This window comes from Dama dama, chromosome 11 (assembly GCF_033118175.1).
Source record: "Dama dama isolate Ldn47 chromosome 11, ASM3311817v1, whole genome shotgun sequence".
Taxonomy (NCBI): Eukaryota; Metazoa; Chordata; class Mammalia; order Artiodactyla; family Cervidae; genus Dama; species Dama dama.
In genome coordinates this window covers 37,990,411-38,009,543 of record NC_083691.1, presented here as the reverse complement: position 1 = coordinate 38,009,543, position 19,133 = coordinate 37,990,411, and the positions used below count along the sequence as shown (strand labels likewise).

At 44.2% G+C, this 19,133-nt stretch overlaps 1 protein-coding gene across 1 annotated transcript in view; it reads left to right on the top strand.

Moving 5' to 3' along the window:
* Positions 1-19,133, top strand: part of ANTXR1 (ANTXR cell adhesion molecule 1) — a 251,881-nt gene that overhangs the window by 131,589 nt on the left and 101,159 nt on the right. Inside the window, exon 13 of the mRNA XM_061155147.1 lies at positions 17,555-17,650. Within this exon, the coding sequence (XP_061011130.1) occupies positions 17,555-17,650 (96 nt within the window). The remainder of the gene's footprint in view (positions 1-17,554; positions 17,651-19,133) is intronic.

Here is a 19,133-nt window from a genome sequence, read left to right as displayed (position 1 = left end):
CAACCAGCTTCTCACCTATTCATTAGGGCACCAAGGAAATTCAAAGGTCAGTAATTTAATTTTTAGCTCCCCAGAAGAAGGGTCTGTGCCACAAACAATATATAGCTAGCATTCCTTTGCTGTAACGATGGTTCCTAGAACAGATGTTAGTTTATCCAGTATCCAAAGCAGTGGGCTTAATATTTTGTTTCATTTACTTAAAAAATTAAAAAGCACTTGAATAAGTGACATCTAAAATATTTCTGAGTTCCCTCTATATACTGTCTAACATCAGGAAAACTGTTTCAATTGCAGGCCAAGAAAATGAAAAAAGGTGCAGCTAAGGCACTTTTGTTTTATCTGCATTGCCCAAATCCATCAACTTAGAAAAGGTAGCTCAAGGCTTTTGAGACTGTATGTAAAATGTGCAAACCCATGAAAGTAGATATCTAACAAATACTCTTCACAGTAGAGTCTGACATGGCAACCTCAGCTGGCCTTTAGCTGCTGGCCTTAAAATTTGTGAATGCAAATTTTTGATCCCTCACAGATTAAAAAAAGAAATGTTTGATGATGATTTCATATTTGTATCTCATATTTCCTCACTCTAAATAATGTCCATCCTTACTCAATGCCTTTGATAAAATTTCACTTTTCTTCTGGACTGCTCTCTCCTCCTCTCCACCTACCCAGATTTCACCATGGTTACAGGGCCTGCCGAGTGCTGCCTGGACCTGCCGCAGGTTGCCTCACTGATCTCAGCGAGCCTGCTGAACTCCCCCTGCTCTGAGCTCAAGCACTGTGGGTTATAGCATCATTTAGAGATTAACTGCACATACTGTGTGCTGCTCTTTGAGCAAGCTCTGTGAGTCAGTCCTGACTTTCTCAATGGATGGTGATAGCATCTTCCAAGATTGTAGGCTGACTTTGTTCATCTTTCTATGTGTCCTACTGCTGAACATATGGTAACTATTCAATAGAAAATGATCTGTTGGTCTCCTGATACTATTTGCAGTTTTGTTGTTATTTTGTCACTCAGTCATGTCCAACTCTTTGTGACCCCCATGGACTGTAACCCCTCAGGATCCTCTGTCCCTGGGATTTTCCAGGCAAGAATAATGGAGTGGGTTGCAATTTCCTTCTCCAGGGGATCTTCTCAACCCAGGAATCGAACCCACATCTCCTGCATTCCAGGCAGATTCTTTACCACTGAGCCACCCAGGAAGCCCTATTATGCAATTTAGAGATATTGTCTTAAGGACTAGATCATCGTGATCACCAGTAGTAAGCATCTGTCTCTCGACAATGGCCCCAAATCATAAACATGGCTTCTACCTTTCCAAGTCCATAGTCTAAAGCAATAGCTAACTGTATAGTGAAGATAAACTTATTGACAATAGATAATAATGATGCTGACTAACATATGAAGTATGATCACTAAGACCAACTGAGCATATGCATTAACATTAAATAAATAATTACATTAAAGGCAAACAGACAAGTCTCTGTAGCTAATGGAACAAAAAGTGGAAATGAGAAATTAGTCTTTCTCTTCCACTTTGAGTAGTTGAACATTACTTTTTCTGTAATCCTATTTCAATAGCCTACTGACAGGAATTAAGGCATTCTGAGTACTTATGAGCTATATGTTGTCTGCATTGTTGTCTAAAAACTGGTTCTGACTAGCAAGCTCTATGAATTTTATGGAAAGGAAAGTGCTGAATGAATCCAGCATCTACTTATTATCACCCTCACCATTGCTAGTGAAGATCAAGATGATGCTGGAAAATCTTGACACAGATTGTCCTTCCATGATAAGGACTTCAAAGCTTGAGTTTGTAGGAGTGTGGCATTAATCTTCCCCTTCTTGTTGCATTATAATGGTGGTTTCTCTAAGGCCTTTTGGTGTTATTTGTATAAGGCAAAAAGTAATAAGATGTATAGCAAACTAGAATTGACACATCCATATTATTAATGCTTCTTCAAAATATTTACCTTGGAAAGCCGTATCCTTAACAAGACTCAAAATTTCAGCTACCTTCTGCACTCCTGCTATGAAACTAGCATGACTCTGAAGGCACAGTATTTGAATATCCCCAGTCGAGGAAATAGGAAGACATCATCATCAGTTCAGTTCAGTTCAGTTGTTCAGTCATGTCCGACTCTTTGCGACCCCATGAATCGCAGCTCGCCAGGCCTCCCTGTCCATCACCAACTCCCGGAGTTTACTCAAACCCATGTCCATCGAGTCGATGATGCCATCCAACCATCTCATCCTCTGTCGTCCCCTTCTCCTCCTGCCCCCAATCCCTCCCAGCATCAGGGTCTTTTGCAATGAGTCAACTCTTCACATGAGGTGGCCAAACTACTGGAGTTTCAGCTTCAGCATCAGTCCTTCCAGTGAACACTCAGGACTGATCTCCTTTAGGATGGACTGGTTGGATCTCCTTGCAGTCTAAGGGACTCTCAAGACTCTTCTCCAACACCATAGGTCAAAAGCATCAATATTTCAGCGCTCAGCTTTCTTCACAGTCCAACTCTCACATCCATACATGACCACTGGAAAAACCATAGCCTTGACCAGACGGACCTTTGTTGGCAAAATAATGTCTCTGCTTTTTAATTTGCTATCTAGGTTGGTCATAACTTTCCTTCCAAGGAGTAAGCGTCTTTTAATTTCATGGCTGCGATCACCATCTGCAGTGATTTTGGAGCCCAAAAAGTTAAAGTCTGATACTGTTTCCACTGTTTCCCCATCTATTTGCCATGAAGTGATGGGACCAGATGCCATGATCTTAGTTTTCTGAATGTTAAGCTTTAAGCCAACTTTTTCACTCCCTTCTTTCACTTTCATCAAGAGGCTTTTTAGTTCCTCTTCACTTTCTACCATAAAGGTGTCATCTGCATAGCTGAGGTTATTGATATTTCTCCTGGCAATATCTTGATTCCAGCTTATGCTTCTTCCAGCCCAGCGTTTCTCATGATGTACTCTGCATAGAAGTTAAATAAGCAGGGTGACAATATACAGCCTTGATGTACTCCTTTTCCTATTTGGAACCAGTCTGTTGTTCCATGTCCAGTTCTAACTGTTGCTTCCTGACCTGCATACAGGTTTCTCAAGAGACAGGTCAGGTGGTCTGGTATGCCCATCTTTTTCAGAATTTTCCACAGTTTATTGTGATCCACACAGTCGAAGGCTTTGGCGTAGTCAATAAAGCAGAAATAGATGTTTTTCTGGAACTCTCTTGCTTTTTCAATGATCCAGCAGATGTTGGCAATTTGATCTCTGGTTCCTCTGCCTTTTCTAAAACCAGCGTGAACATCTGGAAGTTCACAGTTCATGTATTGCTGAAGCCTGGCTTGGAGAATTTTGAGCATTACTTTACTAGCGTGTGAGATGAGTGCAATTGTGCGGTAATTTGAGCATTCTTTGGCATTGCCTTTCTTTGGAATTGTAATGAAAACTGACCTTTTCCAGTCCTATGGCCACTGCGGAGTTTTCCAAATTTGCTGGCATATTGAGTGCAGCACTTTCACAGCATCATCTTCTAGGATTTGAAATAGCTCAACTGGAATTCCATCACATCCACTAGCTTTGTTCGTAGTGATGCTTTCTAAGGCCCGCTTGACTTCACATTCCAGGATGTCTGGCTCTAGGTGAGTGATCACACCATCGTGATTTGATATCAAAACAACTCCAAAAGTTGTGGGAACCAGATCTGGTGAATGTTGGGTGATCAAATTGGGAAACTCACTGATAAAAAGCAACACATAACTTACAAGATAACATATTTTCTTTTTGTGGCCTATGAATTAGCTTCAGAAACACTTTCAAAGGAGGTATTTCAGAATTGCTTTGAGCATGGGCTGAATCACTGGAGAGTCTCCAGCATCCAGAGTCACTAGTTTAGAGGGAATTAGATTCCTGTCTGGGAGTTCTACTGTGTTCAATACACCAAACAGCCTCATTACTTTATAGTCATGCTTTTTACAAAGAGTCCCACAAGAGCCGAGGTAATTCTCACCTAGTATTTTTCCTATACTGCCCAATTTATGGGTTAAGGAATCTAGTATCTTCGGTGCCTATCAATTTTATCACCATTTTAGCTCAGATTACCTCTAGCCTGGATTACCTCTCAGATAGCAAGAATAGATCATAATATTTGATAGTGTTTTACCCCTATTAATGTTTGATTGATTTTAATGGAAGCTATTAAACTTACCATTGGAACTCTCACTTGGGTTTCCCTTTGCTTGACATTGCAATGGCAACCTGAAGGCCTGTGGTTTCCCACTATGTAAACTGGGACCACCCACCAACACCACAGCCAGTCACAGTTGCAAGAGACTGTTCACAGGAATCAAATTTATTCACCTGAGCCAAGTCTGGGCACATCACCAGGAACACAGCTTGGGCATAGAAGCAAGGGGGAGAATGGAAAGGAAAGTCACATTTTGTTGAAGGATGGCTGTGTGCCAGGATCTTTACATACCTCATCCTATGTCATATCAAATCAATTCAGGGAAGTAGGAATTACTGCAAGTTCATACATGTTGAGAAAAGGAAGTTTAAGAGAGGCTGGGTTAGTTACCTAAAGTCTATGTATTAATAAGTGAAAGAATTAGGACTTTAAATTTTACAAAAGCCCAAGCTCTTTGCAGTAAGATTGGTGAGCTGTTTCTAGCTCCAGGACCATGGAGGGGGAGGTGAGCAACCTGGGGCAACATTGGCAACTGTGCTATTTCGGCTACCCACTAGCTGTGGAAGGTCTTAGTCTACCAAATCCTTATTTCCCTCAATCTCATAAATACTTGAGTGACAAGTCCTTTTAGTTTTAAACATTGTGTTACATCTCAGTCACAAAAATAAGTAAAGTCAGACTTATGTCCTCCAGGGTCTTATAGTTCAGTGAGAGACAAGCACATATGATATAATACTATAATAAAAAGGAGATACTGAGATAGAGATATAAGATGAGAGCCCAAACTTGGAGTTGAGTGGTAGCACTTACTTATCTGTGTTCCTCTCTCAATTACAAGGTCAGTGATTACAAAGACCACATCCATCTTTATGCCAGTGCTTGTAGAGGGCCTGGCATAGAGTAGGTATTCAATAAATATGTATGGTATGAATGAATTGGGTGGTGCCTTACCTAAGACTAGTTGGGAAGTGGCTCAGACGGTAAAGCATCTGCCTACAATGCAGGAGACCCGGCTTCGATCCCTGGGTCAGGAAGATCCTCTGGAGAAGGAAATGGCAACCCACTCCAGTACTCTTGCTGTCGTAGGCTACAGTCCACGGGGTCGCAAAGAGTCGGACATGACTGAGCAACTTCACTCACTCACTTAGCTAAGACTTGAAAGATGAAAAACAGTTGCCCAAGGAATGAAAGGAAGAAAGGGTGTTTCAGGGAGAAGACCATGAGAGAAACAGTGAGCTGGTGTACAGGATACTACATGTAGTTGTGTTTCGTCAAAGCCCAAAGTATAAGGAGGGAGGTGGTGTGAGAGGAGGTTGGAGAAAACAGAGGCCTAGTTGTGAAGGGCCTTGAGCTAAGGACTTTTGGACTGAGGGACCCATAAATGGATTCTTGGGGTTTGATGGACCCCTCTGAAAATATGAGCAAAATTAGTGAGCTTGTTTATAAATGTGAATGTGTCCTTTTCTGAGGAAAGGGCTGTATCACTTTCATCAAATTCTCCAATATTAAGAACTCTTGACTGTGAAGAGCTGTTAAAGGTTCATGGGTGGCAGAGCTATTATAACATGTTAGGTCAATGACTCTAGATGCAATGGTGGAGGATGGAATTTGGGTAGCAAGGCTGGTGGTAGAGAAACCAGTGAAGAGATAACTATGATTGGCAAAAAAAAAAAAAGATTCTAAATCTAATCAAGTGTTGAAGAAGGAGTATATAAGGCCAGATTCAAGAAGTATTTAGCCGGTCAAAGGAATAGGTGTACTTATAAGACGGTGTGAACTTGGGGAGGGGAGAGAGGAAAAAAGAGAAAACTGAGATGGACTTCCAGATTTCCAACTTGGATTAATAGGTGGTGCGTGCATGCTAAGTCACTTGTTGTGGCCGACTCTTTGCAATTCCATGAACTATAGCTTGACAGGCTCCTTTGTCTGTGGGATTCTCCAGACAAGAATACTGGAGTAGGTAGCCATTCCCCTCTCCAGGGGATCTTCCCAACCCAGGGATCAAACCCAGGTCTCTATGTCTACTGCATTGGCAGGCAGGTTCTGTTTCACGCACCACCTGGGAAGTACTTAGTACTTATCACTGAATGAGGAGAAGAGAATGAGCTGGTTTGAAAAAGGAAACAGTGAGCTCAGTTTGAATTGTTGAGTTTGCAGTGCAGTGCCAGTAGAACCTACCAGACAGTGGAATGACCCTGACTATGACCCTGAAGCATGAAGAGAGATCTAGGCTAGAGATAAAGAGTTAAGTCATCAGTATCTAGAAGGGAGACAGCCCATGGCCAGTTTTAGAAAGAAAAACCGCAAGGGACCAAGAATGCATCCATGGGTTGTACAACATGGCAAGCGAACTAAATGCCACTGAATTGTACACTTACAAATGGTTAAAGTGGCAAATGCTGTGTGTATGTATATTTTACCATGCTTTTTAAAATGAGAGAAAAGTAGACACTTCAGGTATAGCTTAGGGGACTCTACTCACTGCTCTGTGATGATCTAAATGGGAAGGAAATTCAAAAAAAGAAGGGATATATATATATGTATCATGGATTACTTTGCTCTACGGCAGAAACTAACACAAAATTGTAAAGCAACTATACTCCAATAAAAATTAATTTTTAAAAAGTATATAACTTGCTTTAAAAAAAAAACAAAAACCAACCCAGATCCATGCCTCTGCTGATATTTAAGGGACTGAATACAAGGAAAAGCTCATGAGGAGGTGGGCAAGCAATAATCAGAGATGTGAGGTGGGAAGCTAAGGAGAGCCACCACAGATGCCAAGGCAACAGAATTCCAACAAAATGCAGAGCGGGATGGGCAATGAAGTTAGATAACGGCTAAAGTTACTTCCAGAAATAACAGTCAGAATATATAAGCTCTGGGAGAGAGGGAGAGAAAGAGAGAGAATTTTGGTCTCAGGGCTTGCCCATCCAGAACTTCTCAGCAGTAATAAAATGACTCAAATTTCATCTTTCAAAATAAAACTTGCCCGTACTCTGCCAGTTTTGTCTGGGCAGGAAACAGAGCTCATACCAGCTGCTGAGGATGGTTCGAAATTCCACTTCAGAGCCCTGGAATGTGACACCTCCCAAGTGGCAGCCTCTGCCTAGGGAGGGAGGGAGGGAGGGAGGGAAGCTGCCTGGAGCGGAGGGTGGGGGTACAGCAGCGGGTACAGAGCCCTTTGGTCTCCCTTGGAGAAGCTGACACTCCCGTCTGACTTGTCCACCATGTCCCTGGTGCAGGACAAGTCACCATGTCCCTGGTCCCTTTGTCTCTGCACATCTCCCTCTCAGCTAGATAGCCTCTTTGTTGTTTACAAGCGAGTTGCCATGAGATCTCCAGGTCACGGACCATAACTGCCCCTGGCCGAAGGGCTTCTTTCCCTTGGGTGCTTTCCGACAGTGCTTGCTCAATACCAGGGACAGAGGGACGGAGCCAGAGATGGAGGCAGGAGAGGAAGAGGGACCGCCGGGTAGCCACACACCGTAGCAAATCCGCCTAGTAGTATCCTGGAGTGCCCTGTGGCATCATCATTTCCCAGCTGAATCCGGGGAAGCAGCCTGTCCAGCTTTTAAAAAGATCTAATGGATCATCAGCTGTTTTCCGGTCATATTTTTGGCAGAGTTTGGCTGATAGCCCTACAATGTGGCAGAATAAACCTGCTAATTCATTCTTCAGGTTAAATGTTTAAAAGACAGTCTCATCTAACCAGGTGAAATAGTCTGAGTATCTTCGGTAACTCAGTAATAATGCTCAGGATCTGTAAAACCTAGCCTAGATCCTAAAACTGCAGCAAACCCACCACCCATCAGGGAGGGCTCATCATACTGCTTTATTAATAATTCCTGTACACTCTTGTCAACATGTAATTGTTACAATTTACCAGGGCCCTTCCTAAAAAGTGAAAGTGTTAGTCACTCAGTCCGGTCTGACTCTTTAGGACCCCATGAACTCTAGCCCACCAGGCTCCCCTGTCCCTGGGATTCTCCAGGTAAGAATACTAGAGTTGGTAGCTATTCCCTTCTCCAGGGGATCATCCTGACCCAAGGATCAAAGCTGGGTCTCCTGCATTGGCAGGGAGTTTCTTTACCGTCTGAGCCAGCAAAGAAGCCCTAGGGCCCATATTATAGAGTAAGTTAAAAGATACTGGAGGGGTCACAGTCCTAGGGGCAATAAAGCATGTGAACAAACAGAAATAAGACCCTCAACACCATATATGAAAGCCTTTGTTGTTGTGGACTGGAGACTGAGGCTGAGGGGACAGCAATGGACTGGAAACTGAAGTCCAGGATTAAATACACTTGCCAGCCTCCTCTTACCTGGGGCTTGTCCAGGGAAGATGCAGAGCTTTGGGGGAGCTGATGAAGTTTAAGTTTCCAGGATCCTCTTTTGAATGGGTTCCTCCTAGCCTTTTTAAGGCCCCAGGAGGGGCGCTTATAATTATGAGTTCGTATTTTTACATTCTTTTTCTTAAAGAGGCCTCCCCAAATTGTACAAGCATCAGGCCTCACGCAAAACCAGCCTGCGTGGAGCTGAAGACTAGCTGTCCCAGTGGGTAGCATGCTCCCAGGAGAGGAGGTGGAGAGCAGAGGCCCATGTCCTCTGTGCTCTGGTCCTATTTACTGAATGGAGAAGGAAATGGCAACCCACTCCAATATTCTTGCCTGGGAAATCCCATGGACAGAGGAGCCTGGTGACCCACAGTCCACGGGGTCACAAAGAGTCAGACACGACTGAGCGACTAAGCCCTCAAAGAGGAAGAAAGGCCTGGAGTTGTACACAAAGTGCCCTCAACAGGGAAAGATACGCAGAACTGGGGAAGAACACACCCTCCTTAACTGATCCAGAACTGAAGACACTCCACTGGCTACATGTTAATAACCCCATGCCTGGACATCAGGCAGAATCCCAGTTCAAACCCACCTTGAAGATTTGAGTTTCTTAAACTTGAGCTTCCCCCAGTTTCCCATCATTCCTCTCAGTTTTACCCTCCTCCCTTCCCCCAGGCCAGCAAGCAGCCAAGACTCATATAAAAGTCTCTGGAGTCAGGGAGAACAGGCAGGGTCCCACTAGAGGCCATCCCTTTGTAGGGACAGGTTTTGTTTTTTGTTTTTTGGTTTTTTTTTTCTCCTTTTTTTTTTTTTTTAGAGATATATTCAGAGCAAACAGACAAACAAAAAAGCAAAGTATCAAGACAGAAAGGAGCAGTGATGCTTAGTGCTCTATTCCTTAGAAGTTTGCCTCCCTCCTATTATACAAGATCTCTCATGCCCCACTACTTGTGAGTCAGAAATCCAAAATTACTAGAAACCTACCATGTGAAAGATGCTGTCATTATTCGAGTTTCCAAATCTATACCCTTGAAAATAACGCCTCCTTGTCTTAAAAGACACACCCTCATTTGGTGAGCTGGGAACAGAGGAACTGACAAAGCCATGAAGCAGGGATTTGCCTTTCAAGCCAGGTCTACTTCAGAGAAGGTTATCCTAACAAAGAATGACTGCAGAAAGGAGCAGGTGAACATGTTACACCTCAGCATTCACAGGAAAAAAGGCACGAAACTACTCCTCATTGAAGAAAACGATGTGTTGTTGTTGTTGTTCAGACGCTAAGTAGTCGTGTCCAACTCTGCAACCCCATCGACTGTAAGCTCCTCTGTCCTTCACTATCACCTGCAGTTTGCTCAGATTCATGTCCACTGAGTTGGTGATGCCATCCAACCATCTCATCCTCTACCGCCCCCTTCTCCTTTTGCCTTCAGTCTTTCCGAGCATCAGGGTCTTTTCCAATGAGTCAGTTCTTCACATCAGGTGGCCAGAGTTTTGGAGCTTCAGCTTCAGAATCAGTCCTTCCAATGAATATATCTCCTTGCAGTCCAAGGGACTCCCAAGTCTTCTCCAACACCACAGTTCAAAAGCATCAGTTCTTTGGTGCTCAGCCTTCTTTGTGTTCCAACTCTCACATCTGTACTTGCCTACTATAAAAAACATAGCTTTGACTATATGGGCCTTTGTTGGCAAAGTGATGTCTTTGGTTTTTAATACGCTGTCTAGGTGTGTCCCCTCCCCCAGCTGGAAGTACCTTAGGCTGCTTCCATTCAGCTCTAGTCACAGACCCCAGAACCCCCAACCTCCTGTTGAAAATATTCCAAATTAAAGGGCTATGTTTGGAGAAGGAAATGGCAACCCACTCCAGTATTCTTGCGCGGAAATGTCCATGGACAGAGGAGTCTGGCGGGCTGAAGTCCATGGGATTACATGACTGAGCATGTGTGCATGAGGGTGGAGGGAGATGGGTTGGTAGCAATAAAGTGGTAGAACTAAAAAAAAAACAAATAAAGGGCTATGTTGATTTATTAAACTTTGTTTTTATTTTTTAAATAAAATAAGAATATAAGCTGTTGGATATTTAGGCTATCCAGAAAATACCAATGACAGGAATCAATCTTTGGCTATTTGTCTGCTGCTTTCTTTTCCCTCAGAAAACTCTTTCGAAGTTTCTAGAGAATTACATGCAGAGGCTTCCCAGCAAGGACAGGTGTCAAAACAGAGTTTGCAGGGCAGATCAGGGTCTGCTCTCACGTTGCATCATAAAATCAGGTCCAGGCAGGTCCCTCCCCAGCGTCAGAGAGAAGAGAGGCTACATCTGCTTCCAGGCCTGGAGGCTGGCTGGTGCGGCCGGGGCAGACACATTTAGGCACTGCCCCAAATGGCCCCGCTCAGCCCCATAGTGGAGGCCACATGGGCCCGGGGTATTTCCAGTCCTGGTCACCCTGTGCCCTGGTGAAGTGGTGAGCAGAGGCCAAGTCCACACTCTTGTCCTGAGTCAGACTGAGAGCGATGGTTAGCCCATGACCCTCTTAGGCTCCAAGCTAGGAAGAAGCTTTGGGGAGCAAGCAGTGGGTAACGCCGCGACCTGGGACACAGGAGGGCTGGTGGAAGGCCTGAGTTCAAGGAGCCAAAGAAGGTGGCACCAGAACAGATCAAAAGAGGCAGCTTATGAGCCACCAGGCTATCCTCTGGACTCTGGAACATTCCACATGTCTCCTGGCTCATGGCAGAATCTTAACACCCAAGGGAGCTCTTCATCTTGGAATATGATGAAGATACAAAAGGATTAATTTAGAGTAACTGAACCAACTTCTAGAATGAAACAAATACCAGTTACTACACAGTGCAGGTGTGTATGTATTTATCTACTACATTCTGATATATATTTAACAAAGTAACACAGAGTCTCCTAATATGAGTTGTCATGAGGTAATTGATTAAAACTTCAATCCAAGCTCATAAAGGGCAAGCAGGCTCTGCTGTGACCCCCATCCCTTTTGGACTTTACTCTGAAGCACATTTTCACCACGTGAGACTCCAGTCCCCCTGGAGCCATGTGGGTGAACTTCCGTCAGAGCAGTTGTAGCAATTACAAACACATTGTCAGTCTCTCACATGGCTATTTAATGTTTAGTCTTTAAAGTATCAATATTTCTTAAGTGAATTTTTTATAAATCTCATATTACAGTATAATGGTGAAGTGGAAGTGGGCAAAGTTCTAAAATCAGACTGTGAAGGTTCAATTCCCAGTTTTGCAACATTAAAATTGAGGGCATGTAAATGTCTGTAAGAGTCTTGGGTCAGTCATATACCTTCGCTGAGCTGTTCATTTAGTTACATGAACTCATGAACATGTAGCACTTGGCCTAGTGCCACGAATGCCAATAGCACACATTAACTGTCGGCTGTCATGAGTAAAATTAGTACAAACATCTATGAAAATGCAAGAGTTTCAGAATGAGTGACCCTATGAAGTGTTATCCTAAAAGACGGGACCAAACTGCAGTACCCCTCCACCTGGGCCCTTGACCTCCAGTCTTTCCCTCCTCAGGTCCATACTCTATGCATTGAAAGCATTTGCTTTGCAAGAAACAAATCTGATTACATTACACTCAGGTTGAAACCACTCAGTCTCAAGATAAAAGTCACGCTCTTGGCTTGGCCTCTGACAGGGGAGATCCCACCTCCCTTCTACCCCCACAATAGGCACTTTGCGTTTGCTTTCTCGGCAGGAATGCCAAGCTCTCCTTCACCCTGCAGGGTAAGAGTCTAGTGTCACCCCCTGTGAATGGCTGGTTCCAGGCACTTGGTTCTTAGCATTTGCTGAGAGCAGTAGCCTGCTGGTTCAACCTGTAGGCTGTGGAAGAAAATGGCTCAGCTTTTTTGAAATTTATTTTATTGACATATAGTTGATTTCAGTTCAGTTCAGTTCAGTCGCTCAGTCGTGTCCAACTCTCTGCGACCCCATGAACCACAGCACGCCAGGCCTCCCTGTCCATCACCAATTCCCAGAGTCCACTCAAACTCACGTCCATCGAGTCGGTGATGCCATCCAGCCATCTCATCCTCTGTCTTCCCCTTCTTCTCCTGCCCCCAATCCCTCCCAGCATCAGGGTCTTTTCCAATGAGTCAACTCTTCACATCAGGTGGCCAAAGTATTGGGAGTTTCAGCTTCAGCGTCAGTCCTTCCAATGAACACCCAGGATTGATCTCCTTTAGGATGGACTGGTTGGATCTCCTTGCAGTCTAAGGGACTCTCAAGAGTCTTCTCCAACACCATAGGTCAAAAGCATCAATTCTTTGGCGCTCGGATTTCTTCACAGTCCAACTCTCACATCCATACATGACCACTGGAAAAACCATGGCCTTGACCAGATGGACCTTTGTTGGCAAAGTAATGTCTCTGCTTTTTAATATGCTATCTAGATTGGTCATAACTTTCCTTCCAAGGAGTAAGTGTCTTTTAACTTCATGGCTGCAATCCTGCAGTGATTTTGGAGCCCAAAAAATTAAAGTCTGACACTGTTTCCACTGTTTCCCCATCTATTTCCCATGAAGTGATGGGACCAGATGCCATGATCTTAGTTTTCTGAATGTTGAGCTTTAAGCCAACTTTTTCACTCTCCTCTTTCACTTTCATCAAGAGGCTTTTTAGTTCCTCTTCACTTTCTGCCATAAGGATGGTGTCATCTGCATATCTGAGGTTATTGATATTTCTCCCGGCAATATCTTGATTCCAGCTTGTGCTTCTTCCAGCCCAGTGTTTCTCATGATGTACTCTGCATATAAGTTAAATAAGCAGGGTGACAATATACAGCCTTGACGTACTCCTTTTCCTATTTGAAACCAGCCTGTTGTTCCATGTCCACTTCTAACTGTTGCTTTCTGACCTGCATATAGGTTTCTCAGCAGGCAGGTCAGGTGGTCTGGTATGCCCATCTCTTTCATTTACAATGTGTTAATTTCTGCTATACAGAAAAGTGATTCATGTTTACACATATATATATATATATATATATATACACAGAGATATATTATATATAGATACATAAACATATGCATTCTTTTTCATATTCTTTCCCATTACCGTTTATCACAGGCTGTTGAATAAAGTTCCCTGTGCCATACAATAGGACCTTGTTGTCTATTCATTCTCTATATAATAGTTTGCATCTGCTAATCCCAATCTTCCACCCCATCCCTCCCCCAACCCCCTCCCCCATGGCAACCACAAGTCTGTTCTCTAAGTCTGAGTCTGTTTCTGTTTCATAAATAAGTTCCTTTGTGTCACACGTTAGATTTGACATATAAGTGATATATGATAGTATTTGTCTTTGTCTGACTTACTTCACTTAGTATGATCGTCTCTAGGTCCATCCATGTTACTGCGAATGGCACTATTTCATTCCTTATGGCTGAGTAGCATTCTATCATATGTATGTAATCACATTTTCTTTATCTGTTCATCTGCTGATGGACATTTAGGTTGTTTCTTTGTCTCACCAAATGGCCCAGCCTTAAATTCTGGTTTTTCCCTGTGAACTTGGGCATGGTTCTTTTCCTATGTTTGCCTCAGTATTTTTATCTGTAGAATGGAAAACATAATATTATTGAATTCATAAGGTTTTTAATGATAATTAAGTGAACTGACATATTGAAAGCATATTAATACATAGAACAGACAGTCCCTGGCACATAATAAGTATGTGGTATTAGCTGTATTATCGTCATTACATTATTACTATTGCCCCATAATGTAAGCTTTAAGAATTGAGGCTGTCTACATAGTTCACTGCCTGGCACATAAGAGGTGCTGCATGGGGTGGTTACTGGTGGGGAGAAGGGCATTAGAGGAGGGAGGGAGTGGGAGGTGCAAACTGTAGCATGTAACATAAGTTCAAGAATGTACTATCAACACAGAGAGCATAGCCAATATTTTGTAATAACTGTAAATGGAAAGTAAACCTTCAAAGTTGTATAACATTTTTAAATAAAATAAAACCGATCCAACAAATTAATAAATAAAAGGTGCTGTGTGTACAGCTGTTGAATGGCACACAGCCCCCTGAGTATGGGTAACAGTTGATACATGTGCCTCAGCAGACTGTGAAAACCCTGGTTCTCTCTAAGTAGTCTTTACCCCAGATATCCGCTCAGTGGGCACAAGACAGACCCCCGTAAACGTTGGCTGAATGAATCCATGAGTGAACCACTGAGGTTCATGTTCATGCAAATGTTATCTCCTTATAAGACATGAGTCTCGGGTCTAAGTTTACCAAAAATGCACGCCCTTCGTTTGATGGTGACTCTTTTTGCACTGGATGTCTGTGTATAATGGTTGCTGGAAGATCCTGAAAACCAGGCAGTGCATTTGGGGGGTTTATTGGGGGCTGCATCCAGAGCAGGGGTCAGTCCCTTCAGGACCTCCTGCCCTGCTGCGTTTTGTCTCCCCCAGCATCCCCAGGGCACTTGCCTTTCCCTGAGTCCCATGCTGTCTTCCTCCACAGCAGCAGGGAGACCTGGAGCTGGGCAGGGTCAGACCAAACCTGGCCAGAGGCAGGCCACACAGAGCTTTGTCTGAATCCAGGAAATCTTCTTCCAGTACTGAAACCTTCTGTCTTCCCATCTGGGCCCGGTCCTTCACCCTCCCCACTTCATAGGAAACCTTCTCCTTTTTCCAGAAGGAAATTTTTAAAAATCCTCCAAGTACATCAGTCTTTCTGCTTCAGTTCCTTTCTCTAGAGTGAGGATTAAATCAGAAGAGGAGAGACTGCGTATAATGTGAATACATGTAGTCTGTAGTCTTTACTAAATTATAACTTAATACTGAAATACCAAAGGTTTATAAGCCTTGTAGTAACAAAATTACATATTATTCTGAGTGCAAACAGATTTATGATGTGAAATGGCCACCATATTTGCTGGCCATGTGGAAACAAAGAGAGGGTGAGTTACAACACAGCGTCTGGCTTGATGGCTTCCAAATCTCTCATCCAGTCATGTCTGCTTTCATCTTACAATTCATTTTGTCCTGACGTCAATGCAATGAGGCAGGTGAGGTTTAGTATCTCCATTTTATGGGCATGGAATGTAGGGATGGAAAGATCAAGAGGGTTGCCTTTGACTAACAGTAAGTCTGGAAAACACACATCGTTTCCTTGTGTCTTCCAGGAGAGCATCATTTTCTGCTGTAGCTCATGCATGAATGTTGTGGTCCAGGAGCATCCTCTGGCCACCGTGCCCCCTCCCCACCCACTGCCCAGCCCTGCACCTGCACTTGTGAGGTGCAGCTCCCTCGGGGGCAATAGGGCATTCCCAAGCTTCGGCTTGGTGGGAGTCAAATGTTTAGTTCCCTGGCTTTTAGGTCAAAGACATTCCACAGAGTAAGAGATGCCTTTGAACAGCTTCCAGTAGTCCCTGATGCACACTCAGAGTAAGAGTGTGTCACACCCCAGATCTTCCATTAACCCACTGTGTAACCTCGGACAGGCCACACAGCCTCCCAGCTCTGGAAATGGCAGGGAGGGAGCAGCTTTGAGAACCTGGTCACACTGGGAACAGCTTCCCATGAAGTCATGTGCCCTAAAATTCATGAGTGTCGTTTTGGGAGGGTGACACCTTCCATCCAGTTGAGCCCGTCTATGTACCCCACAGGTCCTCCAACCCAGGGTGAGAGCCGCAGGGTCACGTGAGTGCTCACACCAAAGGGCGGAACCCCAAGTGCAGATTTTTAAAATACAACTTTAGGAGTTTATTTTCTTATTATTCAATGCTAAAAAGAGAAAAAAACAAAGATAGATTTTTTTTTAATTACCATTAACCCACTACCTGCAAAACCACCATTAATATTTTAGTAAATATCCCTCAGTCTCTCTCTCACTCTTGACACATATACATAAGTCCACTCTTTATATCAGGGGTGTTTTCTTGGGTCATTTAGATATTTGCAAACATAATGTCTACAGAGTAACTGACTGTATGGTGGTTCTATAATGTATTATTAGTCGTTCTTTGTTAAACATTTAGGTTGCTTTCCTTTGTCATCATCATCATCATTATCTGTGCAAACATACCTGATTTTCCCAGGGAGGTGCTAAAAGTAGAAGTGCTGGCTGTACTGGCAAGAAGGGGTACCCATGACAATTAATACCTGTGACAACTTGCCTCTAACCCCTAGCTCCAAACATTGTGCCCCCTTGCATTCCCAGGAGCTGGGAAGGAAGGGAGATGGAGGGCACTTAAATCTGCCTCTTTGAACCACCAGCCTCGGAATACTGACACCCAGTCAATGAGATCTCTGCTGCTAAAAGTTAACCATCTCAGGCCATGGCAACTGTCATTTTGGGGGCTGGCCTAGGCATGTTTGGAAGTGGGCATAATTTGTCTTGGCTGCCTGTCTCACTGGATCTGACAGCAGCATTGACTCAGCCACCACACCCCTCCCCTCCCAGGGCCAGCAGCAGCTGCTTTACCCTCCATACCCTGGAATCTTTTTGCCCTTTATCACATCCTATCTGTGGGCTCTAGTCTTTGCTCGTGAATCTATTACATGAACACATGAGAAACAGGTTCAGGGGAGCAGACTGAGTCCTGACAACTGTCCTGAGTCCAGACCAGGTGGTGGCAGGAACAGCAGATCCAGGGAGTAGGAAACTGTCAGCGGGCAGAGGGTGCTGGTCCGCAGGCAGGTAGGGAGTGGCAGGCCTCCTTGGAGCCCAGATGCATGAGCAGCCATCTGCTCTGTCTATGGCAGAATTAGTCCTTCAGGATGTTGTTCAAAGAGAAGAATAGGGCCTCCCTGAAAAGAGGAATCTGTTTCTCATGAGAATTGACTACATAGAGTGTGTTGCCCAAAATGCTGGGCAGAGTCTCAGCCATTTGCTTGGCGAACTGTGCACATCTCTGGGCCTTAAATCTGCATATTGAGGATGGGAGTGTGGGGTGGGGGACCACAGGGGTTGCCTTGCCCCACCCAAGCTCCGTGCTGGTTGCACACATAGCCAGTCCCACTGCTGACCACCCTCTCTCTTGGCCCCACAGTCCGATGGCTCCATCCTGGCAATCGCCCTGCTGATCCTGTTCCTCCTCCTGGCCCTGGCTCTCCTCTGGTGGTTCTGGCCCCTCTGCTGCACTGTGGTAAGTGACGCAACCTCCTCCCCTGACCTTGGGCCTCTGGCCACACAAAGCGAAGAGTGACACAAAGGTAACAGTCCCACGAGCAAGGAAAGGGTAACAAGAAAATGTGTAAATAATTAAGAATAAATCTAGCACTTTTTGGTACAATTAATACAAAATTGGCCACATCTAACACAATCAATAAAACTGAGTCATTAGGAGTTCAAATGGGTTAGGGAGTGAGTTTACCAGTGGGCATGCCATTTGGGTAGGACAGCTGGAGAGCTTGCTCTGAGTCCAGTGCCTAGGAAGGATTAGCAGAATACTGTAAATGATGAGGCTTAGTTGATAGGTAACCAGTACACATGAATGTGTGTGTGTTTGGTACATGTGCATGTGTGCACACACATACACACACATATTTGTTGAATTGCATCAACAATTCCAAATTGCACCAACAATTCCAAACAATACTCTTCCAAAGCCAACTTGGTCTTAGCAACTAGTCAGCTCATCCGAGAAAGTGACTTAGGCCTCTATTTTTAACAATATAGAGTGGCACCTACCTTGTATAGCATGCACCTGGGCTTCCCAGGTGGCGCTAGTGGTATAGAACCCACCTGCCAATGCAGGAGACATAAGAGACATGGGTTCGATGCCTGGGTCAGGAAGATCCCCTGGAGGAGGGCATGGTAATCCACTCTAGTATTCTTGCCTGGGAAATTCTATGGACAGAGGAGCCTGGTGGGCTACAGTCCATGGGGTCACAAAAGAGTCGGACAGGATTTACTGACTAAACAACAGCAACAATCCGTTTCTATTCCCTGGCACAGAGACCCAAACAAAAGGAAAAGCCCAAACAACATAATATCCAAATGAAGGAAAACATTAGGTCTCACAGGTCTAGTTCTAGCACGTGCCCTGCCTTCTTGCAGAGTCAGAGTGCGCACTGTGAAGCCAGGCAGGTTGGAATCAGTGCTGCTCTGCTGCTGCGGGATCTTTCACTCCCTGGATTTCAGTCCCTCTATGGCCAGCCCAGGAGGGGAAAACAGATGGTGAGACTCTCCAGGCCAGTTTTTCTTCACTTTATCTCTGGAATGCCAGCATTTAAGCACACAGCACAAAGCTCCTAAAATCTATGTGTGGAAATACCCTGGTGTTCCAGTGGTTAACACCGCACTTCTAGTGCAGGGGGCACAGGTTCAATCCCTGGCCAAGGAACTAAGGTTCCACATGCTGCACAGTATAGCAAAAAAAAAAAAAAAGTTGTTTGGTTTTTTTTTTAATTCTGTGTGAAGAACAGAAACCAAAGATTCATAGAGCACTAGACTTGAACTGAAGGAGGAAATGTCTTCAAATGGCATCTTAAGGAGATGAGAAATGAATGAAATAAGAAATTCAGCCAGGATATGGATCCATGTGGCAAGGATTTCTGGAAAGTAAAGCCTTTGCACCAACAGAAGCCTCTGGTGTAGACGGGAAAAGATGACTTTTAGCAGACAAG